The 25,138-nt window shown below is 35.9% G+C and overlaps 1 protein-coding gene across 3 annotated transcripts in view; it reads right to left on the bottom strand.

Annotated features, from left to right (window-relative positions):
* LIN52 (lin-52 DREAM MuvB core complex component) overlaps window positions 1-25,138 on the bottom strand; it is a 157,837-nt gene that overhangs the window by 5,887 nt on the left and 126,812 nt on the right. The window contains exon 6 of one of the 3 annotated variants that reach the window (XM_077123038.1): window positions 19,435-19,908. The exons of the other annotated variants lie outside the window; for them this stretch is intronic. Coding sequence (XP_076979153.1) covers window positions 19,787-19,908 — 122 coding nt within the window. The 3' untranslated portion in view covers window positions 19,435-19,786. Of the gene's footprint in view, window positions 1-19,434; window positions 19,909-25,138 lie in introns of those variants that run through there. 3 annotated transcript variants of the gene reach the window in all.

Raw genomic sequence — 25,138 nt, 5'->3', positions numbered from 1 at the left:
GATTACAGGAAGGAAACACTGCCACCACCTTCTGATAACTATGCCAAGAGGGGTCTACTGGTCATCAGCCAGCACGGTGTATTCTGTGCAGAAGAGAAGCATCACCTTCACATCAGGTCATGATTCATAGGCCCTCCTACGCAAGGCAGAGATCATAAACAGAGAAATCCACAGTAGACCTTGTCACCAGAGGGTTAACATGTGAATTGAGGTGGAGATTGTGAGATAGGGAACAACTCATACACTTTTAAAGACAGCAAGTAGATAAACCACAACCAACTTTCAAGTTTATGTTATTTCTATTTATTCTCTTTAGAGTTCTCTAGGCTGTCAGGTTCATGGCAGCTATAAATACCTGGGTATACTTAGAGAGGTCAGGGCTGAAGGGAGGACTCTATCCTGCTTGCTTGGAAGGTGGTATGTGGTTACACAATTTCTTCTTTAGACTCTCCAATTCTTCCATGCTACATTTAGCCTTGCCTCTGGCTCCCTTTCCACAATGACTATCCCCAAACTGCTATCGCTGCAGTAAATTTTCTGGTGGATGGTTGAAAAAGATTCAGTGGTACAGATTGATTTCTCACTGGTGAGGGGATGAGGGATTACCAGAGGTACCCTGGTTAACGAGATTGGGTGCAGAATATCTCACGAGGCCAACCCTCTCTTCCAGGGCTTTGCACATTTCACCCATGACATATGGGTTTCATTACAGAAAGATTTTCCAGATTATAACTTTGAGGCAATTGCCTGATAAAATTTGCTCAGTTTCTATGTACAGAAGAATGTAAAGATTAGGTGACTTTTCAGTGAAATGAAAAAACTCATAGTATTTGGTTTTTAATTCCAATGCAAACTAAATATTTCATTTAAATACTTCTGTGCCTCAATACAATTAAAAACATGAGAGGTGGAGAAGAGGGCCTTTTCACTGGTTCTTTCACAGCCAGAAGAGCAACAGGTCTGTCTTTAGGAGACTTTGATATGAGTTACCAGGAAACAAAGGAGGCTGCATAACATTGTGAAAAGAACAAGGTGTTTAGCATTAAAGAGACCTGAATTTGAATGGGAGCTCTTACATTCACCATGGACCACCACAGGCAAGTTACCCAAGCTGTTTCTCTGAGCTTCAGTTTCCTCATCTGTTCAAGGCGGGATAATACATACAGGTCACACAGGCAGTCAGTAAACACTAGTGATGCATTCATTATTAGTAACTATTATTTATTTACTTCAAGAATTTTATTTAAACAAGATGCTTGTCTTGAAAGGAAACCTATCTAGGATTAATTTCTTTTAGAAAAAGGTATCCCTACTTAAAGACAGACTGCCCTACATATAACGGCTATGTATAAAAAAGCTATAAAATCAACCTTGGTTTTACAATGATAAATAAAAAACATTAAAATTCTCTAGTCAAACAAGATATGCAAGAGTTTTATTGATGCAGCTGTTTTGTTAAAACAGTGAGAGCAAAGTAACCTACTGGAATATAAAGAAAAAGTTGAATGAGCATGGGACTAATAGAAAAAAAGGGGATATTTTTCAAAAAACCAGTAGTCTTTCCCATCTTCATTTCCTCCATCTGATGTCAATCAAAACACACCAATCATTAGCTATTTAATTAAAAAAAAAAAGGCAATATGCTTGTGTACATATACCAGTTACTTTAGTTACTCATACAAAGGAATGAGAAAGGGAAAAGAACAGAGTAACTATGTGGTTAGTATTCAGGATGTGGTGGAACCAAATTGTGGTTTTCCAATTGAGAATGTATCGTTGGTCTATGGGAATAGAGTTCTGGACTAGAATAGCAGTATCCCTGTTTAGTACACACCACCTGTCTGCTGCTGGAACACAACAACTGTGTCCTTTTATGCTATTTCCAACTGTCCAGATGCGTGTTTCATTAATTGGCTGGCAATCAAATCGGAATCTGAGTTGCTTTACTGACAAACCCTGTCATTCACAATAGGCTTTCATTAGTTTATGGAATAGTATATGCTCCTTAAACTGCAACACAGATCCATCCTGTCCACCCACTCCTGCCCTAAAGCCAATATGATCGTTGTTCTCAGTCTTAACTCCTTCCTTAGGTTTTTCATTGGCCCTGGCAAGTATTGGAGTCTCCCTAGCTGCTGGTTCACAAAAGAGGTACCAGGACTGCAATGAACCAGTACATAAATAGCCTAACTATTATTATTATTATTTTTTACATGGGCAGGCACCGGGAATCGAACCTGGGTCCTCTGGCATCGCAGGCAAGCATTCGTGCCTGCTGAGCCACCGTGGCCCGCCCTAAATAGCCTAACTATTTATTTTTAAAAAAGATTTTCAAATGCAAAGCAAATGGTAACACGAATGACTTGCCCTTGTGTGGCACACAGAGTTTGGAGGATTAAATCCTGCTGGAGTAATATTGGGTGTTAGAAGTAGCTAATTTCCTCAACTATACCAGCAGCTACATTAAGCAAGAAGGAACATGTAAAATCCTAGTTAGTTTAGTTTATATCAATGTAGTAAAAGGCTGCTTATTAGATTCATAGAAAATATTTTGTAGAAATGATGCCATTTATTATCATTATGGCTTTGGCTAGTCCATAAAGTTATTTTTTGGTCCTTTGAATACAGTGTAATAACCATGACAAGTGGGACCTACTAGTTGTCAGTGTGTGCTGTGCAGAAGAGAAGCATGAAGGTTGTGGGTGGACACTTATGTCAGTCCCATGGTCTACTATGTACTAGACATTAAAGAAGACTAAGATTCACATAAATTTGAAGACACGCTTTCTAACAGAAAGGGACTGTTCCCAATGGCAATGTGACCTTTGAGATGGAACCAGCTCTTCACAGGTATTTTGGTGAATTAGAGGAGAATAAAAGGCAACCAATGTGATTTCTAACAGTGATTTCTCTCCTTCTCAGGACCATGGAAAGTTTTCCTGTGGCTACGGCACAGAGCTGGCATAGCAGGGCCAGTCCAGGGCAGTCTGCCAGACTGAGATTCTTCACCATCATTCAGTTCAGTGTCAGGCCTGCACATGAAGAGTACCATCATGCAATCAATAATTCAAATCAAGGACTAGGCACTTTTTAATGCCTCTGATGTTAGAGCAGCTGGTGCTGGTTCCATTGTCAAGAGTAGGAGGTGCTATGAGATGAGCACAGTGACACTTGAAGAGGAAGGGTCTCTCGGTGCCTCATTCCATTAGGAGGCTCCCTGGCTTTCAGCAGCTAATGTAACTGAAATAGGGCCACAGGCCATTATCAATCAGCTCTTTTTTTAGAATACACATAAGTGAGAGTCTTTGGTGGAAATGTAACTTTTCTCTAAAATGGAAAAGTAGCATTTGAAGGGCAGTAGAACAGCCTTGGGCTTTTGCCTCAAGTTCTTAGGGCTTAAGCATTTCAAAAAGGAGACTGAAATAGTATAGATTGGAGAAAAGAACCACCTGGGTGCTATGTCTATGATAAAACTCTCATTCATTATCAAAATCTCTCTCCTCAAAATTCTCAAAAACGGTTTTTGAAGGACACACTTCCCAGATTCTCTATTGGGTATCTTGTCTTTCTAACAGGACTTTTTCTTTGTATCTTGTCTTTCTAACAGGACTTTTTCTTTCAAAATGGTGGGGTAGCTAAGAGCAGTTCTCCCTCAAGTGAATTTAGAAAAAGATAATATTATGTCAAACATTTTTTCTTCAATTCACAGTAAGACCTGTTTCAGGAGACTGTCTCATCCAAGAAGTACTAAGGGAAAGAAAGGCCAAGACTCGATGTGAAGGTAAACAAATTTGGACAGTTACAATATGGAAAATAATTTTAACGGCTTTTCACAACAGAAAGAAAAGAGGACAGAAATATCTAGCCAACAGATTTATTCTCAGAATATAAAACATCAAACAGGAACATAAAATATGGAATGTGTCAGCCATGATGCCTGAAGATTGAAGGCAGAAGTAGAAGAATCTTAATTGTCAGGCATTTGAAAAATGTTCTATTCAGGTGAAAGCTTGTGTTTCTCCATCAAGTCTCCTTGCCCTGCCCTCTTGTAAAAGCAAAACAAGACTAGATTTCAGATATACATTCTTTCTTATCATCCTTTTCCCTACTAAAAATAACAAAAGCCAAAACAACAACCAAAAACCCCCAAAGATTTGTGCTGAAGGAATGAAAACTAACTATTTAGTCTATTTCAGAGCATCACTTAGTTCCTTTACAAGGGTAAAACTCAATTGAGTGAAAGGCAATAAGATCAAAGCAATGGACAAATACTCTTGGGGATAGAACTTTTATTAAATACTCATAAATTTGCACAGAACAGTCATGCTTCAGAGCCTTTACATGGTAATCCATCCTGGTGAAACAGTTATTATGACCAAAGGATAGTAGCTTCGTACAGTCTTAATTTCCTCATCCATAAAGTGAAAACAGCAATAATAGCCTATCACATAAGGCTAAGACAGAATACAGCTAGTCAAAGTGACTTGATCAGCAGACAAAATATTTTGCCCTAAGTTAGGTAAGAGTAGCTTATCCATAGGCTAGATTTCACTCTCAGGAAAATCAGATCAATATCACAGCATAGGGAATTTCAAATGACTTGGATATTAATACAACTTTCCTGCTTGGTTCTTCCCATTTCAAGGTGCTGGCAGAAGCTAAGATGTGGACAGAATGGAGGCCCAGTCTTCTTGAACCCCAGGACAGGGAAAGAGTTACGATTTCCCATTGAGAAGCCAATAAAAACCTCTCTTGATTATAATTTAGATAAGAACCACTGGATTGAATAATAATGTCTGAAACTCTCCTGGCTGTTTCACCTTGAGACGTCCATCACTGGGTTAAACATGATGCTAATTGCATTTGGATTGATTAATTTCTCTCACTCCTGTCTATTCGAATAACGCTTAACAAAATAATCATAGCACCCAGAGCCAAATCTTTCCGTCAAAGGAATGAAGCCATCAGAACAGGCAGAGATGAAAGAAATGAAGATGACCCGTAATTACTGCTACGGTGATATCATTACCATATTATACAAAATGAGTGTGGGGGGATGGGGAGTGGCGGGAGGAGGGACTGAGATTTTTTTTTTAAAGCAACTCTACAAGTCAAGAATACAGATCTGACATTAAATGGAATGCACAGAAATATAGAACTTAAAAAAAAAATACAAATCTTGCTCATGAAATTGCAAAATCCAACAAACACTGAGGCCCAAGATACATCAAGTGTCTTGGGCTGTGAGCAGGTATTATTCACGCCACTATTTTTTCATTGCAATAACACTTTGTGCATGACTTGCAGAGAGATTTAAGATGCCATCTTCAAGCATTCCCATAGTTACTGGAGAATTTTTCTTTAAGCCAGAGAATAATAACATTTTATTTAAATATTTTACAGATTGTAAAATTAATTGTACATTGTAAAATTAGAATCTGGGTTTTAACTGCAGCTAGTTTTAGTTTAAGACACTAAAGAAAATGTCTATGAATCTTTATACACGGTTCACTGGATGATAGTATGGATTTAATTTAACTCACTAGAGTAGAAGAATATAAAAATGTTTTCCTTTATATACACTATTTTTTGTTGTTTGATATGAGCTTTTTAATACTTATGATAGAAAGCCTATGATTACATAGGATCTGAACCCGAGGACTGAATCTATCACTTACGAGGTTTCAACCTCAGGTAAATTACTTATCTTCTCTATGCTTCAGATTCTTCATCTGTAAAATGGGGGACAAAACAGTATCTACCTCACTGGTTGTTATGAGATTTAAAAAGGATAACACATATAAAATGTTCAATAATGCTGATGCAAGAAAAAAATAATCTCCCCCTAAGATTAACTTTATGGCTACTTACAGAAGAACCCTGAACAACGTTTTAGTTATTTTATTTACTAAAGTTAATTTAAACAGATACTTATAAAGTAACTTTTCTAGATTTTTAAAATATTTGCTAAATAAGATACTTAGAAGGTGTATCATTTTTAATAGGCTAGAAATATCTGGGGGATATTTTTGCCATGGTATTTTAAAGACAGAACCATCTTAAATAAAATAGCAATAAAAACATACTGAAATTATTTTGTTTCGCTTGGACAAAAAGGTATGTTTCTATATCGTCCTGTACAATAAATATTCCCAGGTGAAACAAAAGTGCTTATTTTTTTACAACATTTTTATAAAAAGAGAACAAGAAAGTACTGTATTTCTGCCAGATTAAAACAGGAGTCTAAACCATTTACTCCTTCACTAATCCCCTACTCCTTGCCTTCTCCCTGGTTAAGAAAGGCAATATAATATAGTGACAAGGAGTTTATCTGCCTGTGGAGGTGGACAAGCCTGGATCTGATTCAAATCCTACCCCCCATTTCTTCTTTTTTTGGGGGGGTGGTGGTGCAAAAGATCTGAGTCTTCTGGCTTGACTTATTTATTTATTTTTAAAACCAAAAAGCCTTTTGAGAGAAATGCAGATTCACATGCAGTTGTAAACAATAATACCCTGATCTTTTTTCTTTTTTTACTTTTTATAATAATTTTAAATTTATCATCACAATTGACTTTTTTTTTTGTGAAAAATAACATATATACCAAAAAAAGCAATAAATTTCAAAGTACGTCACAACAATTAGTTGTGGAACAGAAGGGTTTTTACTTCTAGCTGCTCTAAGATACTGGAGACTAAAAGAAATATCAATATAGTGATTCAGCAATCACACTCATTTGTTAAACCCTACCTTCTCTGTATAATTCCACCATCACCTTTGATCTTTCTCCACCCTTTAAGGGTATTTGAGCGATGCCCATTCTAGCTTTTTCATGTGGGAAAGGGCCAAGTTCCCATTTCTAAGCTTTAAAGTCCTAGGGCAAGTCATTTACTTTTCTGAGCATCAGTCTTTTTTTTTTTTATCTATAAAATGGGGATTATAAAATAAACGTTGCAGGCTCTTGTGAAATTAATTAATGCATGAAAATCTTTTATACTGCCAGGCATATAGTAGGCAGTCAGCTATATATTTACTGAAATTATCTATTTATATATGAGGAAAGAGGAATTCTGCTGCCTTTTCAATTCTTAATTAAATACCATGCATAAGAAATTATTTTTCTAGCAAAATTATTATGTATTTACCCTTTGACCTAGCAATTCCACTTTAGGAAGTTATCCCAAAGATAAACCAGCAAAAATATTAAAAATATTAAATAAAAATATTTGGGTGCCTATTCATTTCAGCATTGTTTGTAATACTGAAGACTGGAAACAACCCAGATGTCCAATAACAGGGAGGGAACCTGTTGAAGAAACTATGGTATAACTATTCAGCTGCAAAAAAGAATGAGGAATATACCTCTGTATTGCTATGAAGTGATCTCCAGAACATACAGTTGAATGAAAAAAAGCGAGGCACAGAAGAATATGTAAAGTATTATTATCTTATGTGAAAATTTGGGAGGAAGGACAAATACATGTATATTTGCTTGTATTTAAAAACAAACAACCAATAACAGTGGAAGGATAAATAAAAAACTAATAATGATAGTACCTAGGGGTGGGAAAAAAGAGATTGGGAAGGGACAGAGACGAAAGGTAGACACTCTGAATGTACTTTATTTTATAGTTTTATTTTGGGATACTATGTAAATATTTTATGCAATTAAAAAAAATCCTTAAATAGAAATTTAAGTAATTATAAAGACATATTCTGATGACACATCCCTGGAAGCACATATTCTAAGGATGAAAAGAAACAGAGAAACTTTAAATTGTATCCGACAGACTCGTTATAAGCAGTTAGGTCTTTTGAAGCTACTTTTACTATAGGATAAAGGAGATAAATAATTATGTGAGTTATTAGGAAATAAGATTTTCATTGTAAAAGAAACGAGATACCATTATAAAAGTAAATATATTAAATCAAAACCTTTTAATATCTTTAATTTGAATTGGATGTATTTGTAGTAACACCTGATTTATTTTTCTCTTTCCAAAAAATACATATTTACCAACACTGACCATGCGAAAAGTCTTAGAAACAATGACAATCCAGTAGCAATGAACACAATTAGTACCCACATTTCCACGAAAAAGAAACCAGGGTTCTTTGGAGAAATGGATGATTCCAAGACTAGAGCAGGAAAGTCAAACCAGGGATATCTCTTTTTTGTTTCATTGTAAAAGTTAAATATTTATACAACTGTCTTCAAGAATCAAGGTTACTGGAACACAGCTCAACAGTTTCAGGTATCTCCCTCAAGCCATTCCAATACACCACAAACTAAAAAGGGATATCTATATAATGCCTAAGAATAACCTCCAGGATAACCTCTCAACTCAGAAATTTCTCAGCCACTGGAACTTTATCTTATCTCATTTTTTTCTTCCTCCTTTTAGTCAAGAAGCCTTTCTCAATTCCTTGATGCCGAGTTCCTGCTCATCCTGGAAGCTCTGTCCCATGTTGCCAGGGAGATTCTACATCCCTGGGAGTCACGTCCCATGTAGGGGGAAGGCAGCAAGTTCACCTGCTGAGTTGGCTTAGAGAGAGAGAGGCCACATCTGAGCAACAAAAGTTCTCTGAGGGTGAATCTTAGGCATAATTTTAAGTAGGTTTAGCTTATCCTTTGCAGGAATAACAAACCAGGGATATCTTTATATGTCTGAAAGTAAGGAAGTTATCAAAGATTATTTTAAGTAATGTCAAAAGCCACAGAAGCCAACTTAAAGGAGCTCACTAAAATGGGACAGTTTTTTTTTAGCCAATTGATTTTTTTTTATTGATACAACATACAAGTGCATACATTCTTAATGTACAAACATTCCACGCATGGTGTACAATTCAAAATTGATAAACAATCTAAATATAAGAGCTGAAACTTTAAAACTCTTAGAAGAAAATACAGGGAAGTATCTTCAGGACCTTGTATCAGAAATGGATTCTTAGACTTTGCACAAAAAGCATGAATAACAGAAAACAATAGATAAATTGGACTTCATCAAAATTTAAAACTTTTGTGCGCCAAAGGACATTATCAAGAAAGTGGAAAGACAACTGACAAATTGGGGGAAATACAGAAACCACATATCTGACAAAGGTCAATATTCCAGACATATAAAGAACTCCTACAACTCAACAGCAAAAAAACTTTAAATGGGCAAAGACGACACATAAATGGCCAATGAGCACATGAAAAAATGCCCAACATTACTAGCCACACGGGAAATGCAAATCAAAACCACAATGAAATACCACCTCACATCCACCAGAATGGCTGTTAAAAAAAAAAAAAAGGGAAAATATTAAGTATTGTTGATGAGGATGGGGAGAAATAAGAACTTTGATACATTGCTGGTGGGAATTTCAAATAGTAGAGCCATTGTGGAAAACAGTTTGGCAGCTCCCCAGAAAAGTAACCATAGAATTATCATATGACCCAGGAACCCCACCTCTAGGCATATATATACCCCAAAGAACTGAAAGCAGGGACTCAAACAGACATTTGCACACAAATGTTCATAGCAGCACCATTCACAATAGCCAAAAGATGGAAACAACCCAAGTGTCCACCGACAGACGAATGTACAAACAAAATGTGTGATATATGCATACAATGGAACACCATCCAGCCATAAAAAGAATGAAGTCCCAATACATACAACATGGATATCAAAGATATCACGCTAAGTGAAATAAGCCAGACACAAAAGGACAGATATTGCCTGATTTCACTTGTATGAAATAACCAAATTATGCATTTTTTAAATTAATTAAAAAAACATAAACAGACACAAACATTCTTAACATATGGTCATTCCGTTCTACGTATATAATCAGTACTTTACAATATCATCACATAGTTGCATATTCATCATCATGATAAAAAAATGGAACACTATTGAGAGTCAAAAAGTGTCATGATTGTAATAGATTGAAAAACAAATACAAAAGTCCATGATATTTAAAAATAAGGCCCTTAGTCACTTCAACTCATGATTCCAAAAACTAATAAAAAAAGGGGAAAAATCTAGCATTTTTTTGGTCTTTCCTATCTGGATTGTGTTTCAAGCAAATCAAATAGTTGCTGATTTATCAGTTATTCTTAGAATGACAGAGTTAGAAAATCACCATGTTGCAAACCTCAATGAAATAATGAATTTAGGCAACGTTTATCCGAGGTTGCTAAAAACATCAAGTGAAAGGCTAATGGGGGAATTTATAATGAAAAGGATCAGACTTAATAGGACCCAAACCCACTGTTTTTATCCAAACTAAACAAACAGATACCATATACTTCCTGATGAGAAACAATAGGACATCCACAGTACTACTTATGAAGTATTCTTGCTAAAAGACTTAATCGGAACCAAATCCATTCTCCTGCTCTAACTATCCATCTACAGGAAATCAGGGGACAAGAAGAACATGTTGAGTGATACCACCAGATAAAATCATTCAAATTTAAAATGTAGGAAATTCTATTAGACAAACAATCCAGTTGCTTCAATAATTAAATAGCATGGGGAGGGGGTGGTGGTGGAAATCTGGAGGAAGTGGAGAGTGTAGGTTCATGTCAATGAAAGCCAATGTGTGGACCTTATCTGGATCCTGATTCAAACAAATCAACCATAAAAATACAGTTTTGAGCCAAACTGGACATGGATTATTAATTAAGGAATTGTTATTTATTTTGTTGAGTGTGATTAAAAAATGTATTGATAAAAAAGCCTTATTTGTTAGAAATACATACTAAAGTACTATGGATGAAATGATAGGACATCTAGGATTCGCTTTAAAATACTCCAGAAATAATAACAAAACAATAACAAAAAATCTGATATGAGGAGATGGAAATAAAACGAGAATGGCAGAATGCTGACAATGATTGAAGTTGGAGGACAGATACATGGGATTCATTACAACATTCTCTCTCGTTAGTATATGCTTGAAAATTTCCATAATAAAAAAGAAAACCTCTCCAAATGCTTCTCTTGAAATATAACTTTTTCTCATTATCACTACATATAGTTCATCATAATACAATTAAGGAGGCTAGATGACTACTCAGAGAAGAGTATTAGACTAGCGAGGGAACAGAGATGGGAATAATTAATTCTGCAGAGGGCTTTGAAATGGAGGACAGGAAAAGCTTTAGAAAAGGGGTGACTTTTCATGTCATGAATGTTTATCTTCATCTTTAAATTCTTTGGATGAGGAACAAATTACACACAACCAAAAACCAAAAGAAGATTATATTTCATTAAAAATATAATTATATTTAATTTGCAAATAAAAGTAAAAAAAAAAAAAGCTCTGTCTCAGTTTAAGTCTAACAATATGGGGCTGTTACACATTATTGGATTGCCCAATCTTTCTCCCTCTTAATTAAGAAATCATATTGACAATCTAGGAGCAAACCATTTTCACTTTGTCCATAAACATTTAAGAGGGACGCTCCCTGGCTCATGTTGCTTCTACAAATTCTCAGAGAGGTAGAAAGAATGAGTACTTGGTTACTATTTATTGGATTTTCTCAGAAGTTTAAAATGTATGTAGCAAGACTAACACTAAAGTTGAGGCCAGTCTGATAGCTAACAAGTTACAAAAAGGAGTAGCTTAACTTAAACCGTCATTAGTCCAACTAAATTTTCATTAGTTTGCTCTCACATTATCAACAGCTGTGCACATAAAGACCATACTTATCCTACTTCACCCCGATCATTCTTCATAGATGCTAATCTATTTAACTTTAAACAAATTACTTGTTCTAGTTAATGATTTGATTTTGAATTATTCACACTGTAGTTTCATGTATGTATGGTTATTTTTTTCAATTGGACTAGACTGTAAATTCATCAATGGACGAGACCTTTAAAGATAATTTCCTAGCAGACCTGGAAAAACCACAACATACAGCAGAAATCCAATAAGTCTTAATTAAAAAAAATCTTTTCCCTCTAAAATCACGGAGCAGCACAAAGACAATAATTACTATGTGTGTGCTATTGTGCCACACTCTGAAGATATTAAGAGGAATAATAGTGATAACTAAGTTTTTAAAAAAATTATTGGCTCATTCAATATGTATTTATTGCCCACAATTATATGTCAGAATAGCAGTTGGTATGATGCATACAGCACCTCTTACTTGACCGAGGATTGACCATGCCCTTGCGCCCAGGCATCTTCCCCATAACTTGCTGGAAGCACACCAAGCTTTGGCTGCTATATCCTTAAAGGATGTCTGCCCCAAGTGTGTATTATTTTGATAAAAAAGCACATACTCAGATATTTTCCAAAAACTTGCACACGCACACCCCTGGCATTTAGCCACTTCTCCCCTCTAGCTATATATAATCTAAAGAGTGGTTGCCATAGATGTGGACACACTTGAGTGAACTTCCTGCCAGTCTTGCAGTCTCTTGCAAAGTAGCTGCGGCTCTCTGTAAGTTCCCTTAATAAATGCTTAAGTACTGATCACCACGGTGTTCAGAGTTTCTTTCTTCAGAATCTCAACCAGCCAATATGGGATGGTTTGGGGCAGTTCTGGCGGATATCCCCCTATGTCTTTCAGGGGAAGTCCTGTTGCTGGTTCAGCGGGATGCAACAAGGTGCTCAATCTTTCTGCATTCATAGTGTGAAGAGACTAACAGATTCAGAAAATTAATAAACAAGTTGACACAGGTATTCCTATAGTATAATAATTTTTCAAAGTGTCCAGAAGAGCCTCCACAATTGTCATACTAGTTACTTGGTTGCCCTGCAGTACAGTGTGACTATTTGAGCAGAATGATTTTCCAATCTGATCACATTCTTAATACATTTGTGAGGCGAAATTCTCACTTGCTCCAGTAAGTGTCATCTTTCCTTGGCATTGGCTTGACATTTGGCTACTTACTTCTTAGTCATAACAAGCTGTACTCTATCACGTAACATAATTAGCTCAGTCTAAAGTTCCACTTGACTGACACCACTCTAATGTAAATGTCTTTACTACACACTGATAAAAATTTAGCAGCACGCCCCGTGAGAAGTTTATGTAACTCAATGGTTAAGAACCACAATTGCTAATATTCTGAGTAGTTATACATTAGGTACTATTCAAAGCACTTAACATATATTATTATAATTTAAAATCCTCAAAACGCCCTATAGGTAGATACCACTTATTATTCTCGTTTTATAAATAAAGCATCAGAGGCACAAAGAGGTTACATAACTTGCTCAAAATTGTTTAGCTAATAAGTGGTAGAAGCAGGACCCAGGTGGCCTTATTTCCAGAGTCTGTGCTCTTACCCACTTTGCTATGGTTATCTTCTCATGGTCCCTGACCTCCAGAAGCTCACAGACTAGAGATTTATACACCATTATAATATAATATGATACTGGCAATATCTGAGGAGTTCATGAGAGTGCAGATGAAGCATTCTCCCTGGATAAAGCTTCCCAAGAAGAAGAAACTGCTATAAGCACTTCAAATTTCCCAGGCATAAGTTTTCCTCAGAAATGTGAGTTAAGTTTAGCTTTGAGAATTAAAAGGAGGAGAGATATATGAGAAGACGGGTTCTAAATCTACTTTCCAATTTCCAGGTCTATGTATATTCAGACTTTGCTCACATAAAGACTGCTCATCACTTTTTAGATTAAAAAAAAAATTAGCATAATGGCTTTCTAAAACATATTCTTATTGTAAGCAACAAACAAACCTATATTCTTGACATACAAACATTCTATACATGGTGTACAATCAATGGCTCACAATATCATCACATAGATGTGCATTCATCACCATGGTCATTTTTATGAACGTTTGCATCACTAAGCCAAAGAAATGAAAAAAGAAAAAACTCATACATACCGTACCCCTTAACCCTCCCTCTCACTGACCACTTGTATTTCAGTCTACTCAATTTATTTTAACCTTTGTTCCTCCTATTATTTGTTTATGTTTTATCCATCTTTTTAATTCATCTGTCCATACTGTAGATAAAAGGAGCACCAGACAGAAGGTTTTCACAATCACACAGTCACACTGCAAAAGCTACATCATTATACAATCATCTTAAAGAAAACATAGCATAATGGCTTTTTTCCTTCTGGTTCATGACATTAGTTTAGGTTTTCTTTAATGTCTGTCAATAAAGTTTTATAATTTTCTCCATAAAAGTTTTACAAAAAATTTTAGCAGATTCTTAAGCACCTTATATTCTTTTGCTATTGGAAATGTTATCTTTAAAAAAACTTTACTTCCCACTATTTTGTTTCTGGTGTACAAAATATAGCAGACTTTGATTTTTGTATAATGTTTTTCACCCCAAAATACACTGAATAAATACTCTCTAAATGTGCTATTTCAACACTGATACATTCTACATCACATTAATATTTCTCCAGTCAGAGAATATCACCTGGACCAAATTTATAGTGTGCAATGTTTGAATGAACCCCAACATTTGCTCTATGCTTGTATGCCAAGCAAGAGGAATGAAGGGATATCATCTATGATTGTTTTATCACTATGCACTTGTACTATTTCCAAGTGATTTAAAGTTCTCTCAATCTTAAGCTATAATTTTATTTTAAAGTGCACTTTGTGCATAAGATAATTTGGGCCCTCCAAAAGGTTGAAAATTAGTGAAGAAGATGGTGCAGAAAGAAGAATGCACTTTCCAAAGAATGACTATTATACTCTTTCTCTACAACTACCACCAATTATCAAATCTCTTCTTCTTTGGAAATACACTAAACCTTCTTTACTTTATGTTTAATATACAATCTGTATTTACTTTCAAATTTCTTATTATTTAAACTTGTTTTCATAGTTCAGTTGATATATCTTTTTATCTATGAAATTTGTTTGGGTATCTTGGGTTAGAGATGAAATACATCATAGTTTTTCCCACTGAAATTAATAAAACATATTTTTTCATTAACAGCTTTTCATATAGTAGCTGAATTTTTCAGAAACACATTAAAAATAATTAAGCAATAGGTGTACTAAAGTGCTACTTTTTTGAAATGTAAATCTTCAGGAAATGTGCCTCCCTCCTAAAAGCAATGCAAAAGTTCAAACCGTTGTCCAGAGTGATGCCCCGATGAATCCCAGGGTGATTTGATCAATGAGTGGAAAAGTATCTGCAAAGCCCCCTTCGGGGAGTGGTGAGAACGGGGAGAAATTCAACTTCTCCAAGTTGAATTCTTGATATTCTCACAAACAGTGTGGACCACCAAAGCTATAGGCAGAGCCCCCAGTCTTGGGGTTATGAAACTTAACCCCGCAAAGGATAGGTCAAGTCTACTTAAAATTTAGGCCTAAGAGTCATCCCCAAGAGAGTCTCTTTTGTTGCTCAGATGTGGCCCCTCTCTCCAGCGAACACAATGAGCAGTCTCACCACCCTACCCCTCTCTGCATGGGACATGACTCCCAGGGGTGTGGACCTTCCTGGCAACGTGGGACAGAGATCTTGGAATGAGCAGAGACTCAGCATCAAGGGATTGAGAAAACTTTCTCAACCAAAAGGGGGAAGAGGGAAATGAGACAAAGTGTCAATGGCTGAGAGATTCCAAACAGAGTCGAGAGATTATCCTGGAGGTTATTCTTATGCATTAAGTAGATATCACTTTGTTATCCAAGATGTAATGGAGAGGCTGGAGGGAACTGCCTGAAAATGTAGAGCTTTGTTCCAGTAGCTATGTTTCTTGATGATGACTGTATAATGGTATAGCTTTCACAATGTGACTGTGTGATTGTGAAAACCTTGTGTCTGATGCTCCTTTTATCTACCTTGTCAACAGATGAGTAGAATATATGGGATAAAAATAAATAATAGGGGGAACAAATGTTAAAATAAATTTAGTTTGAAATGCTAGTGATCAATGAAAGTGAGGGATAAGGGGTATGGTATGTAAAATTTTTTTTTCCTGTTTTTGTTTTATTTTTCTGTTGTCTTTTTATGTCTTTTTCTGATTGATGCAAATGTGTGGGAAATGATCATGATGATGAATATGCAACTATGTGATGATATTGTGAATTGCTGAGTGCATGTGTTGGGAATGTTTGTGCTTCTTGTAATTTTTTTTTAATTAATAAAAAATTTTTTTAAAATGTCAAGGTTTCAAGAAAAAGTTACAAAACATACAAAAATATGAGAAGTAATGGCCAAGGCAAAAGAGAAGATTAAAGCATGGGAAAACATGAGTGGGGAAGACCAAATATAGGACTACAAGAAAAGGACTTTTTAAAAACAGTTATAAATACGTTTTAAAGAGGTAAATGAAAACATAGACAAAAAACTGAAAAATCATGAGAATGAGAAACGAACACAAAGAGAATATCAATAGTGATGGAAATTCTGAAAAGAAGCCAAACAGAGTTGAAGACTACTGTAACAGAAATTTAAAATTCTCTATAAGTATGCAACAGCAGATTGGAGCTGGCTGAAAAAGGAATCAGAAAACTTGAAGATAAGATCATTAAAATCATCCTATCTGAGGAGAAGAAAAAGGAAAAAAATGAAGAAAAGTGAGCAGAGCCTGAGATACCTGTGGAACACAATTAAGTGTAACATTATATACATTGTGGGAGTCCCAGAAGGAGAAGAGAGAAAGGGGCAGAGAGGATATTCAAAGAAATAGCAGCTGAAAATTTCCCAAATTTAATGGAAGACATGAATATACACATCCAAGATGTTCAACGAACTTCAAACAGGATAAACCCAAATAGTCCCACAATGTAGCATTTTTAAAAAAATTTATTTTCAATGTAGCACTTTGTAATCAAATTACCAAATGCCAAAGGTAGGGAGAGAATTCTGAAAGCCACATGAGCTAAGCAAAGTGTCACATACAAAGGAGCCTCAGTAAGATTTAATGCCAACTTCTCACTGGAAATTACGGAGGCAAGAAGGGAGTGGGATGATTTTTTTTGTACATGGGCAGATACCAGAATTGAACCCGGGTCTCTGGCATGGCAGGCAAGAACTCTGCCTGCTGAGCCACAGTGGCCTGCCCGGGATGAAATTTTTAAAGTGCAGAAAAGAAGAAAATTGCCAATGAAGGACTCTACATCCAGCAAAATTGTCTTTCAAAAATATGGGAGAGACTAAAACTTTACCAAATAAGCAAAAACTTAGGAAGTTTATCACTACTAGACCAGTAATACAAGGAATGTTAAAGGAAGTTCTACAGGTTGAAAAGAAAGGACTCTAAACAACAGATTGAAACTGCATGAGGAAATAAAGATTTCTGATGACGGTAATAAGAACACTATAAATGCCAGTACTATTGTGTTTTGGTTTATAACTCTGCTTTCTTACTTTCTACAAGTTCTAAAAAGCAAATGCATAACATGTAATGATAAATAAGTGGTGTTGTACTCATATATACATGTGTGTGTGTATGAGGATTAATGAGGCGAGTGTAAGTTGTATTCTGGTATGGTATTTCATTTTCTATATATAATTTTGCCTTGCTGTATTGCAAAAAAAAGTTCAAACCGTACCTCAACTAATTCATTCTTTGAAAAGTAATCTTTTACAAAACAATAAAGTACACCCATTTTTAAAACTTTTTTTATTAATTAAAAAAAATTAACAAACAAAACATTTAAATATATTCCATTCTACATATACAATCAGTAGTTCTTAATATCATCACAGTTGCATATTCATCATTTCTTAGTACATTTGCATCGATTTAGAAAAAGAAATAAAAAAACAGAAAAAGAAATAAAATGATAATAGAGAGAGAAAAAAAAACTATACGTACCATACCCCTTACCCCTCGCTTTCATTTACCACTATTTCAAACTGAATTTATTTTAACATTTGCTCCCCCTATTATTTATTTTTATTCCATATGTTCTACTCTTCTGTTGATATAGTAGCTAAAAGGAGCATCAGACATAAGGTTTTCACATTCACAGAGTCTCATTGTGAAAGCTATATCATTGTTCAATCATCATCAAGAAACATGGCTACTGGAACACAGCACTACATTTTCAGGCAATTTCCTCCAGTCTCTCCACTACATCTTGAACAACAAGGTGATATCCACTTAATGTGTAAGAATAACCTCCAGGATAACCTCTCGACTCTGTTTGGAATCTCTCAGCCATTGACACTTTGTCTCATTTTACTCTTCCCCCTTTTGGTCGAGAAGTTTCTCTCAATCCCTTGATGTTAATTCTCAGCTCATTCTAGGGTTTTTCTCAGTCCTTTGATGCTGAGTCTCGGCTCATTCCAGGATCTTTGTCCCACGTTGCCAGGAAGGTCCACACCCCTGGGAGTCATGTCCCACGCAGAGAGGGGGAGGGTGGTGAGACTGCTCATCATATTGGCTAGAGAGAGAGGCCACATCTGAGCAACAAAAGAGGCTCTCTTGGGGGTGACTCTTAGGCCTAAATTGTAAGTAGACTTGACCTATCCTTTGTGGGGTTAAGTTTCATGTGAACAAACCCCAAGACTGGGGGCTCAGCCTATAGCTTTGGTTGTCCACACTGCTTGTGAGAATATCAAGAATTCAACTTGGGGAAGTTGAATTTCTTCTCGTTCTCGCCATTCCCCAAAGGGGGCTTAAGCACACCCATTTTTATATATACAGTTTGATGAGTCTTCACAAATGTTTACCACTATGTAACCACCACCATAATCAAGATATAGAATAGTTCTATCATAAAATCATTCTCTTGTGCTTTTTATAATCAATCCAAATATCATTCCCAGCCTTAGACAATCATTGATGTACTTTCTGTCAAATATTCATCCATATTACTCTGTGTAACGTACAATTTGTTTTTTCACTCACCTTTTGATAAAGATTTGGACTGTTTCCAATTTACAGTTATTATGAATAAAACTCTCATGAACATTTGTGTACTGTCTTTTTCTCCATACCTTCTCCAACACTTGCTATTAAGATTCTTTATCATCTAGTCTAATGGATATGTAAAATCTCATTGTGATTTTAATTGGTATTTATTTCATTTATGACTAATGATGTTCAGCCATTCATATATCTTCTTCGGAGAAGTGTCAGTTCAAATATTCACCCATTTTAAAATTATTTATCTTTATATTATTCAGTTTAAAAATTTTTTTATTAATTTTTAAATATTTTAAAAAGTTACAAGAAAGAAACACAAACATTCTTAATATATCATCATTCCATTCTACATATACAGTCAGTAATTCACAATATCAAATAGTTGCATATTCATCATCATGATCATTTCACAGAACACCTGCACATCAACCCAGAAAAAGAAATAAAAAGACAACAGAAAAATAAAACGGAAACAGAAAAAAAAATTATACATACCATACCCCTTACCTCTCCCCTTCACCAATCACCAACATCTCAAACTAAATTTATTTTAACATCTGTTCCCCCTATTATTTATTTTTATTCCATATGTTTTACTCGTCTGTTGATAAGGTAGATAAAAGCAGCATCAGACACAAGATTTTCACAATCACACAGTCACATTGTGAGAGCTATATCATTATTCAATCATCAAGAAACATGGCTACTGGAACACAGCTCTACATTTTCAGGCAGTTCCCTCCAGCCTCTCCATTACATCTTGAATAACAAGGTGATATCTACTTAATGCTAAGAATAATTTCCAGGATAACTTCTCGACTCTTTGGAATCTCTCAGCCATTGACAGTTTGTCTCATTTCACTCTTCCCCCTTTTGGTTGAGAAGGTTTTCTCAATCCCTTGATGCTGAGTGTCAGCTCATTCTAGGGTTTTTCTCAATCCCTTGATGCTGAGTCTCAGCTTATTCTAGGATTTCTGTCCCAAGTTGCCAGCAAGTTCCACACCCCTGAGAGTCATGTCCCACGTAGACAGGGGGAGGATGGTGAGTTTGCTTGTTGTGTTGGCCGGAGAGAAAGGCCACATCTGAGCAACAAAAGAGGCTGTCTTAGGGGTGACTCTTAGGCCTAATTTTAAGTAGGCTTGACCTATCCTTTGTGGGGTTAAGTTTCATATGAACAAACCGCAAGACTGGGGGCTCAGCCTATAGCTTTGGTTGTTCACACTGCCTGTGAGAATATCAAGAATTCAACTTGGGGAAGCTGTATTTAACTCCATTCTCATCATTCCCTGAAGGAGACTTTGCAAATACTTTTCCACTCACTGATCAAATCACTCTGGGATTCATCGGGGCATCACTCTGGACAAACCAACAAAATCTCATGTCCTACCCAAGGTTCCAAGTACTTATGGTGTTCAATCAAGCTATCTACATAAGTTATATTAGGAAATGTACTAGTCAAAATATAAATTTTGTACCAAATAAACATTTTTTGCTTTAGTCTCACACATAAGTTGAAATTTTAAAATATTAACTACCATCTATTTTCAGCACCCTGCAGTAATGACATTCCTTTGTTCTTCCTCATGTAAAAATATTTTTAGAATTTGTACATTTAGTCACTATCATTATACACTCTAGGCTTTCCTAGACTATACCATCTCAGTTTTTATCGTCTATCTTTCTTTCTGATTTCATTTGTGCCCCCAGCCCCCCTCCCTCTATCATTCTCACATTCAGCTTCCTTCAGTGTTTTAACAATTGTATTACAGTTAGGTAGTATTGTGCTGTCCATTTCTGAGTTTTCATATTCAGTCCTGTTGCACAATTTGTATCCCTTCAGCTCCAATTACCCAATATCTTACCCTATTTCTATCTCCTGATGGTCTCTGTTACCAACGAAATATTCCAAGTTTATTCACTAATGTCAGTTCATATCAGTGAGACCATACAGTATCTGTAAATAATGCTGCTATAAACATTGGTGTGCAAATGTCCATTTGGGTACTTGACCTTATGTTCTTTGAGCAGACACCTAGCAACAGTACTGCTGGGTCATATGGCAGTTCTATATTCAGTTTTTTGAGGAGCCGTGAAACTGCCTTCCACAGTGGTTGCACCATTTGACATTCCCACCAACAGTGGATAAGTGTGCCTCTTTCTCCACATCCTCTCCAGCACTTGTCATTTTCTGTTTTATTGATAATGGCCATTCTGGTGGGTGTGAGATGATATCTCATTGTGGTTTTGATTTGCATTTCTCTAATGGCCAGGGAAGTTGAGCATCTCTTCATGTGCCTTTTGGCCATTTGTAGTTCCTCTTCTGAAAAGTGTCCGTTCAAGTCTTTTTCCCATTTTGTAATTGGATTGGCTGTCTTTCTGTTGTTGAGTTGAACAACCTCTTTATAAATTCTGGATACTAGACCTTTATCTGATAAATCGTTCCCAAATATTGTCTCCCATTGTGTAGGCTGTCTTTTTACTTTCTTGATGATGTTTTTTGATGTGCAAAAGTGTTTAATTTTGAGGAGTTCCCATTTATTTATTTCTTTCTTTAGTGCTCTTGCTTTGGGTGTAAGGTCTATAAAACCGCCTGCAAGTATAAGATTTATAAGATATTTCCCTACATTTTCTTCTAACAGTTTTATGGTCTTAGATCTAATGTTCAGATCTTTGATCCATTTTGAGTTAACTTTTGTATAGGGTGTGAGATAAGGGTCCTCTTTCATTCTTTTGTATATGGATATCCAGTTCTCTAGGCACCATTTATTGAAGAGACTGTTCTGTCCCAGGTGAGATGGCTTGACTGCCTTATCAAAGATCAAATGTCCATAGATGAGAGGGTCTATATCTGAGCACTCTACTCGATTCCACTGGTCAATATATCTATCTTTATGCCAGTACCATGCTGTTTTGACCACTGTAGCTTCATAATATGCCTTAAAGTCAGGTAGTGTGAGACCTCCGACTTCAATTTTTTTTCCTCAGGATACTTTTAGCTGTTTGGGACACCCTGCCCTTCCAGATAAATTTGGTTATTCGTTTTGCTATTTCTGAAAAGTAAGTTGTTGGGATTTTGATTGGTATTGCATTGAATCTGTAAATCATTTTAGGTAGAATTGACATATTAACTATATTTAGTCTTCCAGTCCATGAACACGGTGTGCCCTTCCATCTGTTTAGGTTTTCTGTGATTTCTTTAAGCAATTTCTTGTAGTTTTCTTTGTATAGGTCTTCTGTTTCTTTAGTTAAATTTATTTCTAAATATTTTATTCTTTTGGTTGCAATTGTAAATGGAATTCCTTTCTTGATTCCCCCTCAGATTGTTCCTTACTAGTGTATAGAAACACTACAGAGTTTTGAGTGTTGATCTTGTAACCTGCCACTTTGCTGTACTCATTTATTGGCTCTAGTGGTTTTGCTGCGGATTTTTCGGGGTTTTTGACATATAGTATCATATCATCTGCAAATAGTGAGAGTTTTACGTCTTCCTTTCCAATTTTGATGCCTTTTATTTCTTTTTCTTGTCTAATTGCTCTGGTTAGAACTTGCAACACAAAGTTGAATAACAGCAGTGATAGTGGACATCCTTGTCTTGTTCCTGATCTTAGGGGGAAAGTTTTCAGTTTTTCCCCATTGAGGATGATATTAGCTGTGGGTTTTTCATATATTCCCTTTATCATGCTGAGGAAGTTCCCGCTTACTCCTATCCTTTGAAGTGTTTTCAACAGGAAAGGATGTTGAATTTTGTCAAATGCCTTTTCTGCATGAATCAAGATGATCATGCGGTTTCTCTGCTTTGATTTGTTGATATGGTGTATTACATTAATTGATTTTCTTATGTTGAACCATCCTTGCACACCTGGGATGAATCCTACTTGGTCATGATGTATAATTCTTTTAATGTGTTGCTGGATTCAATCTGCTAGAATTTTGTTGAGGATTTTTCCATCTATATTCATTAGAGAGACTGATCTGTAGTTTTCTTCTTTTGTAATATCTTTGTTGGCTTTGGTATGAGGGTGATGTTCACTTCATAGAATGAGTTAGGTAGCTTTCCCTCCTCTTCAATTTTTTTGAAGAGTTTCAGCAGGATTGGTGCTAATTCTTTCTGGAATGTATGGTAGAATTCCCATGTGAAGCCATCTGGTCCTGAAGTTTTCTTTTTGGGGAGCTTCTTAATGACTGATTCAATTTCTTTATTTATGATTGGTTTGTTGAGGTTGTCTACCTCTTCTCGAGTTAAAGTTAGTTGTTCTCATTTATTTCTAGGAAGTTGTCCATTTCATATACATTGTTGTATTTATTAGCATAAAGTTGTTCATAGTATCCTGTCATTACTTCCTTTATTTCTGTGGGGTCAGTGGTTATGTCTCCTCTTCCATTTCTGATCTTATTTATTTGCATCTCTCTCTTCTTTTTGTCAGTTTTGCTAAGGGTCCATCAATCTTATTGATTTTCTCATAAAACCAGCTTCTGGTTTTACTGATTTTCTGAATTGTTTTCATGCTCTCAACTTCATTTATTTCTGCTCTAATCTTCATTTTTTCTTTCCTTTTGCTTGCTTTGGGGTTAGTTTGCTGTTCTTTCTCTAGTTCTTCCAAGTGGACAGTTAATTCCTCGATTTTTGCCCTTTCTTCTTTTTTGTTATAGACATATAGGGCAATAAATTTCCCTCTTAGCACTGCCTTTACTGTGTCCCATAAGTTTTGATATGTTGTGTTTTCATTTTCATTTTCCTTGAGATATTTACTGATTTCTCTTGTAATTTTTTCCTTGACTCACTGGTTGTTTAAGAGTTTGTTGTTGAGCCTCCACATATTTGTGAATTTTCTGGCACTCTGCCTATTGTTGATTTCCAACTTCATTCCTTTATGATCTGAGAAAGTGTGTTGCATGATTTCAATCTTTTAAAATTTATTGAGATTTGCTTTGTGACCCAACATATGGTCTATCCTTGAGAATGATCCATGAGCAGTTGAAAAAAGATGTAGCCTGCTGTCGTGGTGTGTAATGTTCTATAAATGCCTGTTAAGTCTAGCTCATTTATTGCATTATTCAAATTTTCTCTTTGTTGATCCTCTGTCTAGATGGTCTGTCCATTGATGAGAGCGGGGAATTGAAGTCTCCAACTATTATGGTAGATGTGTCTATTTCTCTTTTCAGTGTTTGCCTCATGTGTTTTGGAGCATTCTGGCTTGGTGATAAATATTTACGATTGTTATGTCTTCTTGTTGAATTGTTCCTTTTATCAATATGTAGTCTCTTTCTTTGCCTCTTCTAACTGTTTTACATTTGAAGTCTAATTTGTTGGATATTAGTACAGCTATCCCTGCTCTTTTCTGATTGTTATTTGCACGAAATATCTTTTCCCAACCTTTCACTTTCAACCTATGTTTATCCTTGGGTCTAAGATGTGTTTCCTGTACAAGGCACACAGATGGGTTCTGTTTTTTAATCCATTCTGCTAGTCTATGTCTTTTGACTGGGGAGTTTAATCCATTAACATTTAGTGTTATTACTGTATGGGCAGTACTTTCTTCTACCATTTTGCCTTTTGTATTTTATATGTCATATCTCATTTTTCTTCCTTTTACCTTTACTGATAGTCTTCCTTTCTACGCTCTTCTCCATATCTCTCTCTCTCCTGTCTTTTTGTACCTGCCTTTCGCGCTCCCTTTAGCATTTCTTGCAGAGCCGGTCTCTTGGTCACAAATTCTCCCCGTGATTTTTTGTCTGAAAATGTTTTAATTTCGCCCTCATTTTTTTTTTTTTTTTTTTTTTTTTGACATGGGCATGCTCTGGGGATCGAACCCAGGTCTTTGGCTTGGCAGGCGAGAACTCTGCCACTGAGCCACCATTGCACCTCGCCCTCATTTTTGAAGGACAATTTTGCTGGATATAGAATTCTTGGTTGGCAGTTTTTCTCTTTTAGTAATTTAAATATATCATCCCACTGTCTTCTTGTCTCCATGGTTTCTGCTGAGAAATCTACGCATAGTCTTATTGGGCTTCCCTTGTATGTAATGGATTGCTTTTCTCTTGCTGCTTTCAAGATTCTCTCTTTCTCTCTCATATCTGACATTCTGATTAGTATGTGTCTCAGAGTATGGCTATATGGATCTATTCTGTTTGGGGTATGCTGCACTCCTTGGATCTACACTTTTAAGTCTTTTTTAAGAGCTGGGAAATTTTCAGTGATAATTTCCTCCATTAGTTTTTCTCCCCCTTTTCCCTTCTCTTCTCTTTCTGGGACACCCACAACACGTATATCCATGCGCTTCATGTTGTCGTTCAATTTCCTGAGTCCCTGCT

This window comes from Tamandua tetradactyla, chromosome 12, assembly GCF_023851605.1.
Source record: "Tamandua tetradactyla isolate mTamTet1 chromosome 12, mTamTet1.pri, whole genome shotgun sequence".
NCBI classification, from domain to species: domain Eukaryota; kingdom Metazoa; phylum Chordata; class Mammalia; order Pilosa; family Myrmecophagidae; genus Tamandua; species Tamandua tetradactyla.
Note: the sequence above shows the minus strand (reverse complement) of the source record. Positions and strands in the feature narration are given on the sequence as shown.